Source organism: Hyla sarda, unplaced genomic scaffold, assembly GCF_029499605.1.
Source record: "Hyla sarda isolate aHylSar1 unplaced genomic scaffold, aHylSar1.hap1 scaffold_18, whole genome shotgun sequence".
In the NCBI taxonomy this organism is placed as follows: domain Eukaryota; kingdom Metazoa; phylum Chordata; class Amphibia; order Anura; family Hylidae; genus Hyla; species Hyla sarda.
The window spans coordinates 1781433-1799812 of record NW_026608445.1 but is presented as its reverse complement, the minus strand read 5'-3'; the positions used below and the strand labels follow the sequence as shown (position 1 = coordinate 1799812).

The window sequence follows — 18380 nt, the reverse complement described above, 5'->3', positions numbered from 1 at the left end:
TCCGCTCTGCTCAGGGCAGAACTGCTTTTTTTTGCCTGCGTTGCTTATTTGTTTGACAGGCAGAGCTTGTGTGCAGCAGAGCTACTCAGGACAGCTGCAATCAAGTGCGCAATGTAGGTAAAAAGAGGCGCTTTGGCCTGGAGCAGAGGAGATCCCGGGCCACGCCTTCTCGACTTTCAGCCTGACTCCCGGATGGATTATAAGGGTATGTTCACACTGAGGGTTTGGAGAGGAATTTCCGCAAGTAATTCTGCTCGCATATTCCTCTCCAAATCATTCAGCAGTGAAAAACCCATAGCATGTAATGAAAATTCTGCTCCTCAGTTCACACTGAGGAATTTCCGCTAGCGCTAGTTACTCAATTCCGTTCTACATGAAGAATGAACATGTTCTTTCTTCATGCGCAATTCACGTCGAAACTCCATAGAAGTCAAAATGTTTTATGTTACCTCTGTTTTGTATTATATTTGTTCCCACACAGAACTGTCCTATGTGAACAGAGACATTCTTCAGGTCAGCTGGGTTCTTGACTATACATAGGAATTCCATGTCCAGTTGGTCTGGTGGTAGTGATATCCGGATGCTGCTTCCAGTACTATACAGGTAAAGCTCAGAGTTCCTATGTCTACGTTTCCAAGTATATGAGAAATCTGGTGTAATTGATGGGACAGAACAATGAAGAGTGACATTACATTGATCTGTGGTATTTTCTTTCTGTTCAGTCCATATAGCTGGGGATGAAACAGGCTCTATAATGAAAATTACGTAAACACAGTGAAATTCAGGAAGGAGTGCAATGATGTTACTTTTGTGTCTCTCTTCATATCAATTGCTTTTTAAACTAAAAATATGCTCCAGCTGCAACACCATGTCTGACATACAGTGTTAGCTAGAAGAATATACACAGAGTACAAAGCACTTTCATTCACATGAATTAAAACATTCTAATACTATATTTAGTGGCATAAATTATTAAAATTATCATTTACAAAAACTTTAAAGTGTACCTGTGGTTTCACGTGAATTTTCAGGATAAGCTACCCTGTGTGTGTAAATTAGAAGCAGCACTAAACAGCAGCAGCAGCTTGGAAGGCATGATAAAGCAGCATTGGTTAGTCTAAACTGAGCAGACTTCTATCTGCTATTTCTCCCAATCTCATTGTAGCCTTGCACATCCCAGACCCATCGCGATTCTCTCCCTCCTCCTCCATAGACTGGTATTGCTTATAATTTGATTCCAGGCTAAGCTATATGATAAACCCTGAGCAGACTAGGAGAAAACTGAGCTGATTTTATGAGAGAAAGACAGTCTATAAAGGGAAAGGGGGAGGGCTGGGTAGAAGCTTGATAAAAGGAGAAAGAAGTGTTTTGTCTTGTATTCAGAGAAGTAACAAAATGGTGAGCAATCACTTAAAACGTTTAACTTTTTCATAGTTTTATGCAAAAATTTCACAAAAATTTGCTACCTTTTTCCTCCAATTGTCTGGTGCCATCATTGCAAAATTACACCCATTGTCTTTGTGATGTGCAGAATGAATGTGTAAATGGTTTCTATATGTGTGGTTCTCATCATGGAGGAAGAGATGTGATGGTGTGGGGTGATTTGGTATGATTTATTCAAAATTCAAGGCACAGTTCACTAGCATGTATATAAAAGCATTCTGCAGAGACATCCCATCCTATCTAGTCTTAGGGACCATTACAATAACCCCAAACACACCAACAGACTATGTGAGGGCTATTTGACCAAAAAGAAGACTTGAAGGGGTACTCCGGTGGAAAACTATTTTTCTCATATCAACTGGCTCCAGAAAGTTAAACAGATTTGTAAATTACTTCTATTTAAAAGAAATCTGAATCCTTCCAGTACTTATCAGCTGCTGTATGTTCCAGAGGGAGTTGAGTTCTTTGTTGTTCTTTTCAGTCTGACTACAGAGCTCTCTGCTTACACCTCTGTCCATGTCAGGAACTGTCCAAAGTAGGAGCAAATCCCCATAGCAAAACCTCTCCCGCTTGGGACAGTTCCTGACAAGGACAGAGGTGTCAGCAGAGAGCACATCCTGTGAACACAGCAGTTTCAGTGTGTGAAGTTGTCGGGTGTGTCTCCTTTGAGCTCCAGACTTCCACACAGAGAGAAGCAGCGTTTTTCACCTGCCTTCCCAGGGGTGTGGCAGGCCCCTGGGGAGAGCTTTCCTGCATGGAGCCAAGGGAGTCTCGGGCTTCTACCTCTCGTTCCCGGCTGGCGAGAGGGGGGAAGATAGCATCTACAGCCGGTTCCAAGGTCGGGGTGAGGCGTTCCAGCAGGGCCCGCAGAAATGCGGAGCCCGCTCCCCCGTCCAAACCCGAAGGACGCAAGGCTACAGCCAAGAACAGCGGACCTTCTGCTACCCCTGAACCCCAGCAATGGGGGGTACGGGGTCCAAGGGAGTCTCTGGAGATGTATGGGTCACGGATCCAATCCAAGATGGCGGAGTATGAAGAGTTGGGAAGAAAACTTAGGAGCCTGAGGGAAGACCTGAAGTTTTCACGCTACCAGGCTGACAATGCCTCTGCAGGTAAGAGGCAGAAGTTTACTGCTCAGGTGCGGGCTCTTAAGGCAAAGGTGGCTGAGGTGGAGGAGGCCAGAAGGAACATTGCTGAGGATGCAGGGTTCTTTAAGGAAAAACTTACTAACAATGAAAGATTTAAAAACCCGCATGCATGTGCAGACAGCCATGAGGACAGCAGTGAGGAGGAAGATGGAGAGGAGGAAGGTGATGGAGAGTCAGGTGAAGCTGTGGAGAGTGAGGGGGATGCTGCCCCTGGTGCATGTGACCCCCAGCCCCCCCAAGATAGCTACCCAGAGCCCTATCAAGTGGCGTTACCTTCCAGTGATGGGGAGATGGAGGATAGCTGTGAAGAGGACGCAGCTAGTGGGGGTTTGCTGAGAGCTATTGTGCAGCAGGAGTCACCTACCCGCTTTGAGGATTTTGCCTTTGGTGAAGATCTTGGCAAGAATGATGTAGTGAAAAAAAGGAAGAAGCAGAAAGTTCAGGAAACGGTATCTTTTGTTTTTCATTCATTCAAGCAGTCTGGGCCAGCTGTGAAGTTGGTTCAGGCTGCTGGGCCCCCCAAACTGCCAGACCCCGTTCCTGTCATGGACCGGGGCCAGCAAGGGGGGTACAGCATGGCGTCTGAAAAGGCTGTAGGCGCAATAGATGTGAAGCCCACCCATCCTGCCGGTAGGGAGGGGCAGGATGGGCTCATGGTGGGAAGTGGCGAGGCAAGCTATGCCGCCGCGTGCTCGGGGGGCGGTTCCCCGAGTGCTGTGGGCATTACCGGCGCTGCGGGGCACTCCCCTGTGAGGGGGGGGAGTGTCCAGGCGCCGTTGGCAGAGAATGGTGGGTCCAGGTGCTCAGGGGGCGGTCCTCCGAGTACTATATGTTCTGTGGGCGCTGCGGGGCACTCCTCTGTGAGGGAGGGGAGTGTCCGGGCGTCAGAGTCTGCTGCAGAGCCCGTGCGGACGGGCACAGCTGGCACGGTGGGGATTCCCTGCGTGTCAGAGAGTGTGGGCGGAGCTGGGGTGCGCCCGGGGGGGCAGCTCCAGACTCCAGAAGGGACATCGCCCATGGAGGAGGAGCCCTTGGCGTCAACCCCAGCAACAGCTAAGAAAGCAAAGAACATTATTAAACCAGCTATACTACAAGTCCCAGCCAGCCCAGAATCTGTTAGGCAGGTAATGAGTGGAGGATGTGAGAATGCTGAGTGTAGTAGTGTTGTGGATGAGAGGAGTGCATGTGGGAGTGTAAGTGGAGTGAATGATGGTGGGACTAGTAGTGGTAAGAGTGGAAAGTCGGGTATGAATGGGAATAAAGATGGGAGTAGTGGTGTGAGTGGCTGTACTGACGGTTCTGGGTCTGGGTCTGGTCTGGCTGCCCCCCCGGTAGTGGCTGCTTCTAGGAGCTATGCCAATGTCACTGCCGGGGGTTCAGGGGGGTCCCCATCTCTGTCCGGCTCTGGAGGCCACTTGCAACAGCACCTCCTGGAGGCTTTACGCAGGGGCGACAGGTCGATCCAGGTAGAGGGAAGGGGTGAGGTCGACCTGTCTTTCTGGATAGAGAGGCACGGTTTGGGGGCTTTCCGAGAGCGGAATGGGGAGGTGGTCTGGTCCCTCCCGACAACCGGGCAGGACAGTAACCGTAGGAATGTGGTCCGTCTGATTTGGAGGGGCGAGGATGCGTGCCCACCTCGCTCTAAAGTGGTTGAGCTCCTCCTTCAGATGGAATTCAGGGCAAGTGACATCTTTGCCCTCATTCACCCCTACGGTTCATCCGAGTTTGATGTCAGTTTCGTACGGCCAGAGGGTCTCGAACTCTTCTGGTCAAACTACGAAGTGGCAAAGAACGAGCCCGGCTGGCGGGATTTTGCCGTCAAGGCGATTTCCCGTCAGAACTCTGTCAAGAAAGTTACCGTTTTGACCCGTAACGAGTCACTTTCTTGTTATGACATCATGACCTGGCTCGGTCGGTATGGGGATGTGACGGATATGCCCAAGAAAAACTTGGATGAGCACGGGATCTGGTCCAGGGGCCTGGACGTTTTCCGTCAAACTCAAGCGTTCAGGGAGTACAGTTGCCCACATTCCGTCAGCCGCCTTCCTTGGACGCGATAGGATCCAGGTCTTCTACCAGGGGCAACCCAAGGTCTGTCACAGGTGTGGCAGCCCCACCCACTTTAGCGCAGCCTGTACTGTGCAGGTCTGCGCTTTGTGTGGTGGGGTGGGTCATCTGGCCGCATCCTGTAGGCAGATCCGGTGCCACCTGTGTGGTGTCCTCGGGCACCCTTTTAGCCGTTGTCCTAGCGCCTTCGCCCGTGCGGCGGCCGCTCCGGCTGAGGAGAGCTGCGAAGTTGCCTCGGCTGGGGAGGGTACGGGCAGGGATGGGGGCGCAACAGGGCTAGTGAGGAGGAAAAAGGGCCCCGCCAAACTAAGGCGGGAGGAAAATCGTAGAAGGAGTAGGGAGCTGGAGAGTGCCCAAGTGACGGGGGCAGCTTTAGCCCCTGCTCCTGAAGCTGGCCCTGTAACCGCTGAAGCCCTAGAAGAGAACGTGCTGGATGAGGAGATCAGGAGACTTCACAGAGAGAAAGGCAATATGGCCGACCCTTCTGATTCCTCCCACTATGAAAGTGTGGATGAGGAAAGTGGGGTGAGGCCCAAAAAGAAAGATAAGGGCAAAAGGAAAGGGAGAAAGAAGAGGTCAGAGCCCTCTGAAGTTCCTTGTACTACGGGCCAGGTCCAAAACGGAAGCCTGACTGCCCCCCCTCTGGTTGACCTGTCAAACCGATACCTCGTCCTCGATACCATCTCCTCCCCCTCCTTGGAGGGGGAAGGTGAGGACGGGGTGCCTAGGGAGAAGGAGCCTCTGGGGGGAACTGGGCCCTGTCCTGTTGAGGCACCTTCCTCAGAGGGCAGGGCTAGACCGGAGCCGGACAGAGACGGGGACCATATGGATCAATCGGAGTGTAAAAAAAGATCCAAGAGTGGTCCTGCCCTCTCGTCTTCTTCGGGGGATGAGGGGGCAAAAAAGAAGGGAAAGAGAAAGTAAAGGGTGTGGCCGTCTAATTTAATCACCCTGTATGGCGGCACTCACCCCATTGACGCTGGCATCTATTAACTGTGCCAGTATAAAGTCAGATACGGCTAGATTCGCAGCCTTTGATTTTCTCGGCCGTGTTGAAGCCGACATTTTCCTTTTACAGGAGACCAGGTTGTCAGATCTAGCCTCTCTGGTAAAAGCCAGAAGAGAGTGGAGGCGCGGTCCCTCCCACTGGTCTCTTGCGGCTGAGCCGTATAGTGGGGTGGCGGTCCTTTTTACCGCTCCTGTTGAATGCCGACGGGTTATTGAATTAGAAATGGGGAGGTGCCTGATCTTAGATGTCTTCATGAAGGGACAAGAGCTCCGGCTCATTAACATCTACGCCCCGCAAACTAAGCGGGGCCGTAAAGATCTCTTTATGAGGATTAAGCCCTTTCTTTTTACGAGTCGGCAAGTGATCTTTGGAGGGGACTTCAATAATGTCACGAGGTCCCAAGATAGGAGAGGCTCCAATGGTCCGCTGACTTGCGATAGTGTGGCACTGATTAGCATAGCTAGAGAAGCTCGCCTAGAGGACGCCCACATCCGGAGCCCCTCAGGCCACACGGGTTTCACCTATCATCAAGGTAGTCGCAGGTCTAGGATAGATAGGTTTTATTTAAAGGAGGAAGCTGTCTCTTCCGTAGTGTCCGTGGTTGAGGTGGAGTTCTCCGATCACTGTATGATTTTGTTTTCCCTGAATGTTTCAGAGACCCCCCGGATGGGAAAAGGTTATTGGAAGCTGAATTCGTCCCTCCTGGAGGAAGCGGAAGTAAGACAGTCCTTTGAGGATTTTCTTCAGAGCCAGGTACCTTTACTGGGCCTATGTAGTAGTAAGTCAGAGTGGTGGGAGATATTCAAGAAGCGGGTTGCGGGGTTCTTCCGCCAGCTCTCGAGCCTCAGGTCCCTGAACAGGTACCGCCTGTATCAGGGTCTGAGGAGGAAACTCGAGCTTCTCGTCTCGACTGGAGGTAGCCGAGAGGATATCTCCAGAGTGAAGTCCTTGCTGATGAGGTGTCAGTACGATAGGCACACATCTTTGGTTTTTGAGAGGGATTTCGGGAAGTACCGCTCGCCCGACCCTTACAGAAACTGTAAGATGTCAGTGAGTAGTAAAGTCATTTCAGGACTGATTGATAGTACAGGATCTCTGAATCGGTCCAGATCAGGGATCTTGGAGGTTGTCAGATCCTTCTACTCGCACCTCTTGGGAAGGAAGGATCTAGATCGAGACAGGATGTCGGTTTTCCTGACTGAAACCATTCCTGAGCCAGGGGTAGACCCCTCTCTTGATGTTTTGGCAGAAGAAATCAGGGAAGAGGAAGTGAGAATGGCGATCGAGGGGCTTGCCCCTAAGAAGTCGCCAGGTCCGGATGGCTTAACATCCGAGTGGTACAGGACCTTTAAGGAGTCTTTAGCTCCCCTCTTGACTGAGGTATTCAATGAGTGTCTCTCCTCGGGCACTCTGCCAAAGTCAATGAGGAGGTCAGCCCTGATTCTTCTGTCAAAGGGTAAAGATCCTAGCCGGATTGAGAATTGGAGACCCATAGCTCTTCTCAATACGGACAGGAAGCTTCTGGCTAAGATATTGTTTAATCGGCTGGTGAAGTTTGCACCCCGGCTCCTTTCGGGGGCTCAGCACTGCTCTTTTCCAGGCCGAAGCACCTTAAGTGCTGTCCTTAGTGTCAGGGAGGCAGTGGAGCGGAGTAGTGCAGGTCTCTGGAAGGGGTACTTGCTGTCCTTGGATCAGGCCAAAGCATTTGATCGGGTGAACCACGAGTACCTATGGTCCGTCCTCCTGAGATATGGCTTACCAACTACTTTTGTTAATTGGCTTAAGATCTTGTATGCAGGGGCAGAGAGTTTCCCGCTGGTGAACGGGTGGTCTGGCCGCTCTTTTGTGGTGGGTTCCGGAGTCCGTCAGGGTTGTCCTCTTAGCCCGCTTTTATACGTGTTCGCAATCGATCCCTTCGTCCGGAGGGTAGATTGTGGGCCGTTGGCGGGAGTCGGGATGAGTCTGGCGGAGCTGGATGTCGCCCAGAGAGTGGTGGCGTACGCTGACGATGTCACTATTTTCGTCTCCTCAAGAGAGGAGGTCGATGTGGTGATGTCGGAGGTGGACCGCTACTCGGAGGCATCCGGGTCTAAGATCAACCGGGATAAGTGTGAGAGTCTCTGGCTGGGAGGGGGAGACCCCACGTTTGATCTCCCGGACACCCTTCCAGGGCCCCAAGAGTCAGCAAAAGTCTTAGGCATCACATTCGGCCAAGATGATTATCCCACCAAAAACTGGGATGGTAAGCTCCAGGATGCCGCTCAGAAGGTGGACCAGTGGAAGGGTTGGTCTATGACCCTCAGGGAAAGGGTACACCTGATGAAATCATACCTGCTCCCCTTGTTTATCTATCTGGGCAGTGTATGTATCTTGCCAGAGGCTTACTACACTAGGATCTACAGCCTGTTTTTCCAACTGTTATGGGGGAACAGGATGAACCTAGTCAAGAGGGAGGTTACGTACCGCACGAGGAGACTAGGGGGTTTATCTATGGTAAACCCTGTGGTGTTCTTTACGAACACCTTCTTGAAAGCTAACATCGCAAACCTCTGGTCAGAGAGGGCTTCTCCGTGGGTACTCTCCTGCAGGGAATGGTTTCGGCCTTTCTTCCAGGAATGGGAGAGAGGAGGGCGAGTGAAGGACCTCCGTACACCCCATGGATATCTTCCGGCTTACGCTACCCCGACTCTGAAGGCGATACGCCGGTGGGGTCTGGGAGTGTGGGAGATCAGGACCCAGTCAAGGCAGTTCCTTGACAAACGGGTTCTGTTGACCCACTTCCAGAAGCCTCTGGCGCTCAGGGACTGCCCAGGTCGGGATCTGAGGGTGGGGTTGTATCTTTTGAACATGAAAAGGATCCCCCAGAAGTTTTGGGACTTGGCCTGGCGCTGCTTTCAGGGGAAGCTATATGTAAGGGACAACCTGAAGTGTAGGAACTCTGATGACCGGGGATGTCCCCGAGAAGAGTGCGGGGACACGCTGGAAAGCATGGACCACTTCCTGCTTCATTGTCCCTTTAATATAGGGGTTTACAACCGGGTGGGCGCTTCCATCAACTGGAGTCAACTTGCCGGCCTTACCTATCCGGAGTGGGCTTATGGGGCATTCAGGTCCCTGGGTGGCCGAGACCGGGGCACTTTATTCTTAGTTAGTTTAGTGGTTAGGTACTACACATGGAATGCACGGTGCTTAGTATCGACCCAACAGAAAGTCCTCTCCGAGGTGGAGGTCTGTAGGAACATCACTGGTGACCTCGGGAAGATCAGGTCTTTGGAGTATGGCAGTCTTGGTACCAGTAGGGCTTCTCTCCTATGGAGAGGTTTTTCTTTTGATGTGCCCTAGGTACTAGGCCCTTAAGGTGAAGTACCTTATTTTGGCCAGGGATAGTGTATATATCTTAGGGTGAGTATAGGGTCAGTTTCATGAAGGGATAGTGATAGGGTTAGAGGTTGATAGGGAGAGGAATTTAAATTTAATTTTATCAGGATTGCCATCCTTCTTCCTGGTGGGGGGCTATGCATGTCACCTTAGCCTTTTGTTTTGTTTTCTATGGATGGATTGTAAAGGGCTTGCAGGCAGCCAAACTTGGGCCTTGTGGTTTTGGTGTATTGTACTGTTAATATTGCTTTGTTGTAGACTATGTATATATTGTTTTGTATATATTGTTCTGTTTACATTAGGTGGGTAGGGGTGTATTTTAGGTTGGGTGGGGTTTCTTTTTTTGGGGGGGGGGGGGGTGGTGGTGGTGTGTACCCAGGACTGGACTGTTGCAGTGGGTACTATTTTGGGGGTCTGGTATGGGTCAGTTGTGGACAAAAACTGTGACCTATGGACTCTGACCCATGTCCAGAGGGGGTGGTGGGATAGTTTAGTATAGGTTGTTTTTCTGTGTTATTTTTTTTTTTTTTTCTGTGTTATTTTTTTTTTTTTTTTTTGGTATGTATATTCTGTATGGTTTTATGTATAGTGGGAATTTTTTTTTTTGTATTTTTATTTACATTTTTTATTTTTTTTTATTTTATTTTATTTTTATTATTATTTATATAATGTCATAATTATTTTGAGAGAAAGGCAGTCGGACCAGTTTTCAGTTACTATAGTATTATATTATTTTTGTTAAGGCAGCTAGCCATATTTTTGTTTTTAGGGGGGGGGGGGGGGGGGGAGTGTGGTTATGTTTCCTAGTTTGGATATTTTTAGTTTTTGATCCAAGCGAGGAAAACTTTATTTATGTTCATTAGGTATGTGTGTGTGTGTGTGTGTGTTGGACTATAGTAGGTAATGATTTATTTATTCATTTATTTTTGGTTTATCTGGGCTGGCCGGTTAGGAAGGTTTAAGTTGTTATTTTGAGACGGATAGTTTGTTTTTATGTTCAGTTTTGTTAATTTTGTTACAGTGAAATGAACTTGTTTTGTGTTTTGTACTTTTATAATAAAAAAGAGTGTCAGCAGAGTAATTAAAAAAATTCCTTATTCTAACCCCTTTATAGTTTTTAAATTTTTCTGTATAAGCGGCTGTATGAGGGCAAAATGTTTCCACCCTGATCAGTAGTTTTTATAAATACCTTATTGCTTGTATATGTGACGTTTTGATTACTTTGATATATGAACTTTATTAGTTTCGATATTTCCACATGCAGTAATACCAAATATCTCCTTATTTACTGGGGGGTGGGACACCCAGTCTATGAAGTATATGCAGCTCCTTCAATTGTTTCATACATTGTACAAGCCGGAGGACAAGGCATGCATTTTGTGTCAATACTTTTTATTTCTTTAATTCCATGACTGTTTCTTTAAATTCATTTTTTTATGTTTTTAACATGTATTCAAACTTTTGACTAGTACTGTTATTTCTAGACATATGCATCATGGCGAAAAGCGCAAATGCTACATTTGGTTTTATCAATATAATAAGATTTGATACTCTTTATGGAAGGACTAATATCTATTTTTATTAATCATTAAGTTAATAATTAAGTGACAGTGTTGGAAAATAACATCCGACTTAGCACCAACATGGGTTAATGTGGGATAGGTCCTGTCAGACTAATCTGATCATCTTCTATGAGGAGGTCAGTTATAGATTGGACCAGGGTGAAGCTGTGGATGTTGTGTATCTTGACTTTTCTAAGGCATTTGATACTGTGCCACACAAAAAGTTAGTACATAAAATGAAGATGCTAGGACTAGGGTATATATGTAAATGGGTTAGCAACCGTCTCAGGGATAGGAAGCATATGGGTATGAATGGTACTTACTCTGGTTGGGTGACCATTACAAGTGGGCTACCACAGGGGGCAGTACTGGGTCAACGTCCTTTCAATAAATTTATTAACCTCTTGGGGACTCAGGGCGTACCTGTATGTCCTGAGTCCCGCTCTGGCGATATAACGCGGGGTCACGCGGTGACCCCGCATCATATCGGGTCGGACCCGGCTTCTAACGGTAGCCAGGACCCGGGGCTAATAGCGTGCATCACCGATCGTGGCGACGCGCTATTAACCCTTTAGACACAGCGTTCAAAGTTGATCGCCGCGTCTAAACTGTAAAAAAAAAAAAAGAAGCTTTCCCAGCAGCTCAGTCAGGCTGATTGAAATAATTGCAGTGAAATCGCTATGTCCTGATCAGCTAGGACGTGAGCGGAGGGTCCGTTACCTGCCTCTGGTGCGTCCGATTACGTAACGTCCGATTTGATAATACTGATCAGTGCAATGCTATGGCTTTGCATTGTCCAGTGCTGGAAATGAATGTACTGCATGTTATAGCCCCCTATATTGCAAAAATAAAAGTGTAAAAAAAAAGGAGTTAATAAATGTGATTTAACCCCTTCCCTAATAAAAGTTCAAATCACCCCCCTTTTCCCATAAAAATGTAAATAAAAATAAATATAAGTGGTGTCGCCGCATGCGTAAATGTCCAAACTATAAAAATATATCATTAATTAAATGGCGTACACGCAAAAAAATTCCATAGTCCAAAATAGCGTATTTTTGGTCACTTTTTATACCATAAAAAAATTAATAAAAAGCTATCAAAAAGTCAGATAAAAAACAATTATTGGGATGGGTGGATTAGATACTAAGACAGGTTATCAAGCACTTTTTTTTAGTTTAGAGAAAAGACGTCATATAGACATCACACATTCATATATGTACATATATGCGAATGTACAAAACAGAGATCTTTCTAGTGATCTATTTTTTTTATATAATTGTTTTAAAGAAGTTTTTCATTTTATAACATATCAGGTACAGAAAAAGAAAATGGTACATCACACAATAATATAAAGAAAACCGAGAGGAGAAACATATTTTCCATACAGTAATATGCTCTACATTTTAAAGTGAAGCCATTATATTCCTCAAGTCGTGCAAAATGAAAACAAAATGTGATTCCTTTGGGTCTCTAGTTTTTGAAACTTATATTGTGTAAAGTCCCAAAGATTCAGTATGAATTAAATAATGGCCAACTTAGAGATTATCCTGAGAAACAGAAAGTATTATGACATATATATTTCTCATTGGAAGAGAAAATATACCACTAGAAATTATGAAGAATATATGTGAAGATCAAAAACATAGAAAAAGAAAGAGTAAGAATAGAGGTAAAGGAATAATACACATTGAGACTGGAGGAGGGAAAAAGAGGAGAAAATTATATCCACACAGTCTCATATTGTGGAGGGATTTGAAAACTGACTAGGGTCTGTATTGTTCCTCCTCCCATAAGTCCCAAGGCCGCCATGTCGAGTGAAATTGAGACAAGGTATGGTCTATAAGGGCAGAGAGATATTCCATCCATCTCACCTCCCTAATCCTGTCTAGTAACACCAACAAGGGTGACGTTTTGGTACGTTGCCACCACTGTGCTATGAGGCATTTGGATGCAGTCAAGACATGGAGACAAAGTTTGACCTGGAACTTATTAAGACAATTCGGGGGGAGATTAAGGAGGAATATGGCAGAATCCATCTGAGCTTGATAGCCAAGGAGCTCATGAATAACAGAGCACACCCTTAGCCAAAGCTGTTTCAAAGAGGAACACTCCCAGAATATATGAGGGAGAGTCCCTTTATCAATTCCACAATGCCAACATGTTTCAGAGACTTGGGAAAAGAATATGTGCAGTATATCAGGGGTGTGGTACCAAAACATAATGGTTTTAAATTGATTTTCCTTATGGGAAAGGCAGGAAGAGGACTTAGCAGCATTGGACCAAATTGACCGCCAGCATCCTAAGTAGGATTTCCATTTGGAAATGTACGAGTGGGGATTCAACACCAAATCAGTAGGCATAACCTGAATCTTGTAAATATTTGATATAAGGCCTTTGGATATCACCGTTCTTCTACATATTGCTTCAAATTAAGTTAGGGAGGGAAGTGGTGAAATCGTGTAGGAGGGGGAAAATTGATTAATGATTTCTCTATACAAGGGAAGGAAAGAGTCAGGAAGGTCATATTTATCCTGGAGGGTCTCAAATGGCAATGTGGCACGCCTAAGGGGGTCGATTATATCAATTAGTTGAAACAATCTAGCCTTCACCCAAGGAGAAATCACAGCACTGTCGTTACTCAATGGAATAAGAGGATTAAAGAGTAAAGGGGTTAACAAGGATTTGGGAGATATCAGAAGAAATTCAGAAAAAGATTTCTCCCATATGAGGTTAATAAGTTTCATAGAGCCCAGTAGGTCTCTGGAAGGTTTAGTTGGGTTCCAGGCCCATATATGGGAACTAAGAGGGGTAGGCGAGATCCAGTTTTGTTTGATTTTGCACCACCTATGGAAAATGAAAAAAGATGACCAGGCAGGTATTCTGCGTAAATGAGCGGCCATAAAGTATTTATAGAGGTCGAGGAATGCCAAAGAGGTGTCGCTTCAGTTTTCGTAGAATTGATTTTAGAACCCGAAACTTTAGAATACAAACAAATAGAGGAGAGGAGGTTTGGTAAAGAAATGTGGGGATTAGTTAATCTGAGAAGGATGTCATCTGCAAATAGAGACATTTTTAACTCAGAAGAGTTTAATCTAACTCCAGTTATGTCAGGGTTATTTCTTATACTAGCTGCTAGGGGCTCAATACTTTAAAAAAATAAATAAATAAAGGAGACAAGGGACACCCCTGCCTCATCCCATTGGAAATCTTAGAAAGGGGATAGTGCATGGGCCAAGCGAACCTGAGCTGATGGTGTAGTATAAAGGCTAGAGACAGCCGAAAGAAACATACCTGTGATACCATAAGATTTGAGGGCTTGCATGAGGAATGGCCAACTCAATCGGTCAAATGCTTTTTCAGCATCCAAGCTGAGGAGAAGACACAATTTAGGTTATCTCCGCTGCACATTGTGGGGCGAGCCTGCATCCTCCGCTCCAGGAATTTCAGTGATTTCTCCTAGTCAGAGGAGTCCTTTAATAACATAGTAACATGGGGAGATTTATCAAAACCTGTGCAGAGAAAAAGTTGCCCAGTTGCCCATAGCAACCAATCAGATCGCTTCTTTAATTTTGAACAGGCCCTTTTAAAAATGAAATAAGCAATCTGATTGGTTGTTATGGGCAACTGCACATCTTTTCATCTGCACAGGTTTTGATAAATCTCCCCCGTAGTTCATGAGGTTGAAAAAAGACCAGAGTCCATCAAGTTAACCAAATCCCTAATGAGACCCTACTGAGTTGATCCAGAGGAAGGCAAAAAACCCTCATACTAGAGGTAAAAATGTCTTCCCGACTCCAAACCAGCAATGTTATTACTCTCCAAGAATGTATCCAGACCTGTTTTGAACTCTTTTACAGAGTTCCCCATGATCACCTCCTCAGACAGAGAATTTGCTCTTACAGTAAAGAACCCCCGTCTGTGCTGGTGTAGAAACCTTCTTTCCTCTAAACGTAGAGGATGCCCCCTTGTTATAGATACAGTCCTGGGTATAAATAGCTCATGGGAGAGATCTCTGTACTGTCCCCTGATGTATTTATACATAGTTATTAGGTCTCCCCTAAGCCTTCTTTTTTTCTAAACTAAATAACCTTAATTCTGATCATCTTTCTGGGTACTGTAATCCTCCCATTCCCTGTATCACTCTGGTTGCCCGTCTTTGAACCCTCTCCAGCTCCACTATATCTTTCTTGAACACTGGTGCCCAGTACTGTACACAGTATTCTATGTGTGGTCTGACTAGTGATTTATACAGCGGTAGAATGACTTCCTTGTCGTGGGCATCTATGCCCCTATTGATGCATCCCATGATTTTATTTGCCTTGGCAGCAGCTGCCTGACACTGGTCACTACAGCTAAATTTACTGTTAACTAAGACTCCTAAGTCCTTTTCCATGTCAGTCGTCCCAAGTGTTCTCCCATTTAATACATAATCCCAGCCCGGATTTTTCCTCCCCATGTGCATTACCTTACATTTATCAGTGTTGAACCTCATCTGCCACTTCCCAGCCCAAACCTCCAACCTATCCAGATCCATTTGCAACAGTGCACTGTCCTCCACAGTGTTTACCACTTTACAGAGTTTAGTATCATCTGCAAAGATTGTTACTTTACTATTCAACCCATCTATAAGGTCATTAATAAATATATTAAACATAACAGGACCCAAGACGGACCCCTGTGGTACCTCACTAGTAACAGTCACCCAATCAGAATAAGTACCATTTATAACCACCCTCTGTTTCTTATCACTGAGCCAGTTACTTAACCACTTACACACAATCTCCCCCAGCCCCATCCTTCTCATTTTATGCACCAACCTTTTATGTGGAAGCGTATCAAATGCTTTGGAAAAATCCAGATATAAGACATCCAGCGATTGCCCCTGGTCCAGTCTGGAGCTCACCTCCTCATAAAAGCTGATCAGCTTAGTTTGACAGGACCGATCCCTCATAAAGCCATGCTGATATGGGGTCATACGTTTATTTTTATTAAGATACTCCAAAATAGCGTCTCTTAGAAAACCCTCAAACTATTTACATACAATGGAGGTTAAACTAACAGGCCTATAATTCCCTGGGTCACCTTTTGTTCCTTTTTTAAATATTGGTACCACATTTGCTATGCGCCAGTCCTGGGGAACAGTCCCTGTTACTATAGAGTCCCGGAATATTAAAAATAGCGGTCTGTCTATAACATTACTTAATTTCTTTAGAACACGGGGGTGAATGCCATCTGGACCTGGTGATTTGTCTGTTTTCATTTTTTGTAGGCGGCACTGTACTTCTTCCTGGGTTAGACAGGTGACCTGTACTGGGGATTTTAACTTATCACACTGTATTTCACCTGGCATTTCATTTTCCTCAGTTAAGGGGCCCACACTTTCATTTTGACCTTTTTGCTATCTATATAGTTAAAGAACATTTTGGGGTTAGTTTTACTCTCTTTAGCAATGAGTCTTTCTGTCTCTATTTTTGCGGCTTTTATCAGTTTTTTACATATTTTACATTTTTCTCTATAGCTTTTTAATGCTTCTTCACTGCTGTCCTGTATTGGTATTTTAATTTTTTTATTTTTGTCCTTTATTGCCCCATTTAATGTTTTTATTCATCCATATTGGCTTTCTTTTATTTCTGACCCTTTTATTCCCATAAGGTATATATTTATTACAGTGATAATTTAAGATATCTTTAAAGGGGTTATCCAGCATAAGGTGATTTTAGTATGTACCTGGCAGACAGTAATGGACATGCTTAGGAAGGATCTGCGCTTGTCTTGGGCTAAATGGCTATGCTGTGAGATTACCATAACACTGTGGCTAGCTTTCGGTGAACTTGTATTTCCTGTTTTCAGTTTTCTTGTTTGCCTACAAATCCCATGATTCCATTTTCCTCCTTCCCACACATCAGCCACCCCACCCATTGAAACATAAAAGAGCTGCAGACCTGTGGTCTTCAATCAGGATGCCTACAGCTGTTGCATTAGTTGCAGATTGCTCTCTCCACCCATTGAAGCTGACAGGCTCCCTGTCATCAGCTGACTAGTAAGTCAGGTCTCGACCGCATTGCAAGCTGCAAAAAATCCGAGACAGCAGTCATTTTGTATGCTGTTAAAAATAAATATTGGGGTGAATATCGCATAAGAATTGTGAGAAAACCGTCACACACAGGTAAAGACACTATATTATGAACAACCCTAACTTTACAGCCCCTGTAGCATAGTCAAATAAAAAAAAATCCTGGAATACCCCTTTAAAAGTCTCCCATTTAGTTTCCGTATTCTTGTTTTTGAGGACAATATCCCATTTTATATTGTTAAGGGCTTCTCTGAGCTGATCAAACTTTGCCTTCCTAAAGTTCATTGTTTTTGTGGCCCCTCGAGAGATTCCCTTATTGAAAAATAAGTTATAATGTATTATATTATGATCACTATTTCCCAGGTGTCCTTTTACCTGCACATTAGTTACTCTGTCAGGTCTGTTGGTTAATATTAAGTCCAGTAGGATGCCCCCTCTGGTAGGGCCCTGCACCATTTGGGACAGATAATTGTCTTTAGTTATAGTCAGAAACCTGTTTCCTTTATGAGATTCACAGGACTCAGTCTCCCAGTTTATAACAGGATAGTAAAAGTCCCCCATTTTTATCACATCGTTTTGATTTGCTGCCTTGTTTATTTGCCTCAGTAATTGATCTTCTGCCTCTTCCATTATGTGTGGTGGCTTATAACAAACCCCTATCAGAATTTTTTTATTCTTATCTCCATATATTTCTACCCATAATACCTCCACATTATCGTCTCCCTCCCATATATCCTCCCGCAGTGCGGCCTTCAGACTTGATTTCACATACAGACAAACTCCTCCCCCTTTCCGTTTTGTCTGATCCTTCCTGAATAGACTATAACCCTGTATGTTGACCGCCCAGTCACAGCTATCATCCAACCAAGTCTCTGTTATACCCACTATGTCATAATCCTCCTCAGACATTATCAACTCCAGTTTGTTAGTTTTATTGGACAGACTTCTGGCATTAGTAATGATGCAATTCAATGGTGTATGTTTTTTCTTCCTATGAAGCCTATCCGTATTAACTATTCTAACCCCCCCCCCTCTGCTCCATCCCCAGGTACATTACTAAGTCCCCCCTCTCTATCTACACTGTCTTCCCCCTCTATGTTATAGGTTCCCTCCCCCCAGTCCCTAGTTTAAACACTCCTCCACCCTTCTAGCCATCTTCTCCCCGAGCACAGCTGCACCCTCCCCATTGAGGTGCAGCCCATCCCTACGGTAGAGCCGGTAACCGACAGCTAAGTCAGCCCAGTTCTCCATGTTGTGATAAGCAAGTTTAAGAGGGGCCTGGAAGTTATGGATACTAGAGGATAGAACATTGATCAAGGGATTAAAGGGGTATTCCAGGAAGTAATTTTTTTGACTAAGTTACAGGGGCTGTAAAGTTAGTGTAGTTCATAATATAGTGTCTGTACCTGTGTGTGATGGTTTTCTCATAATTCTTATGTGATTTTCACTCCAATATTTATTTTTAATAGGATACAAAATGACTGTTGTCTCAGATTTTCCCCAGATTGCAATGTGGTTGAGACCTGTCTCACTAGTCAGCTGATGACAGGGAGCCTGTCTGCTTCAATGGGTGGAGCAATCGCTTGGTGGGAGAGAGATCAATCTGCAACTAATGCAACAGCTGTAGGCACCCTGATTGAAAACCACAGGTCTTTTGAATGGATGCAGCTTATTTATGTTTCAATGGGTGGGTGGCTGAT

The 18380-nt window shown here is 45.3% G+C and overlaps 1 protein-coding gene across 10 annotated transcripts in view; it reads right to left on the bottom strand.

Annotated features, from left to right (window-relative positions):
• The window catches only part of LOC130313964 (SLAM family member 9-like), a 264917-nt gene that overhangs the window by 24062 nt on the left and 222475 nt on the right, over window positions 1–18380 (bottom strand). For all 10 annotated transcript variants that reach the window (XR_008861756.1, XM_056552695.1, XM_056552694.1 and 7 more), the window contains one exon: window positions 450–749. Coding sequence is in view for 9 of the 10 variants with exons in the window: in XM_056552695.1 (XP_056408670.1) it covers window positions 450–749 (300 nt within the window). In the remaining variant the exon portion in view is untranslated. The remainder of the gene's footprint in view (window positions 1–449; window positions 750–18380) is intronic.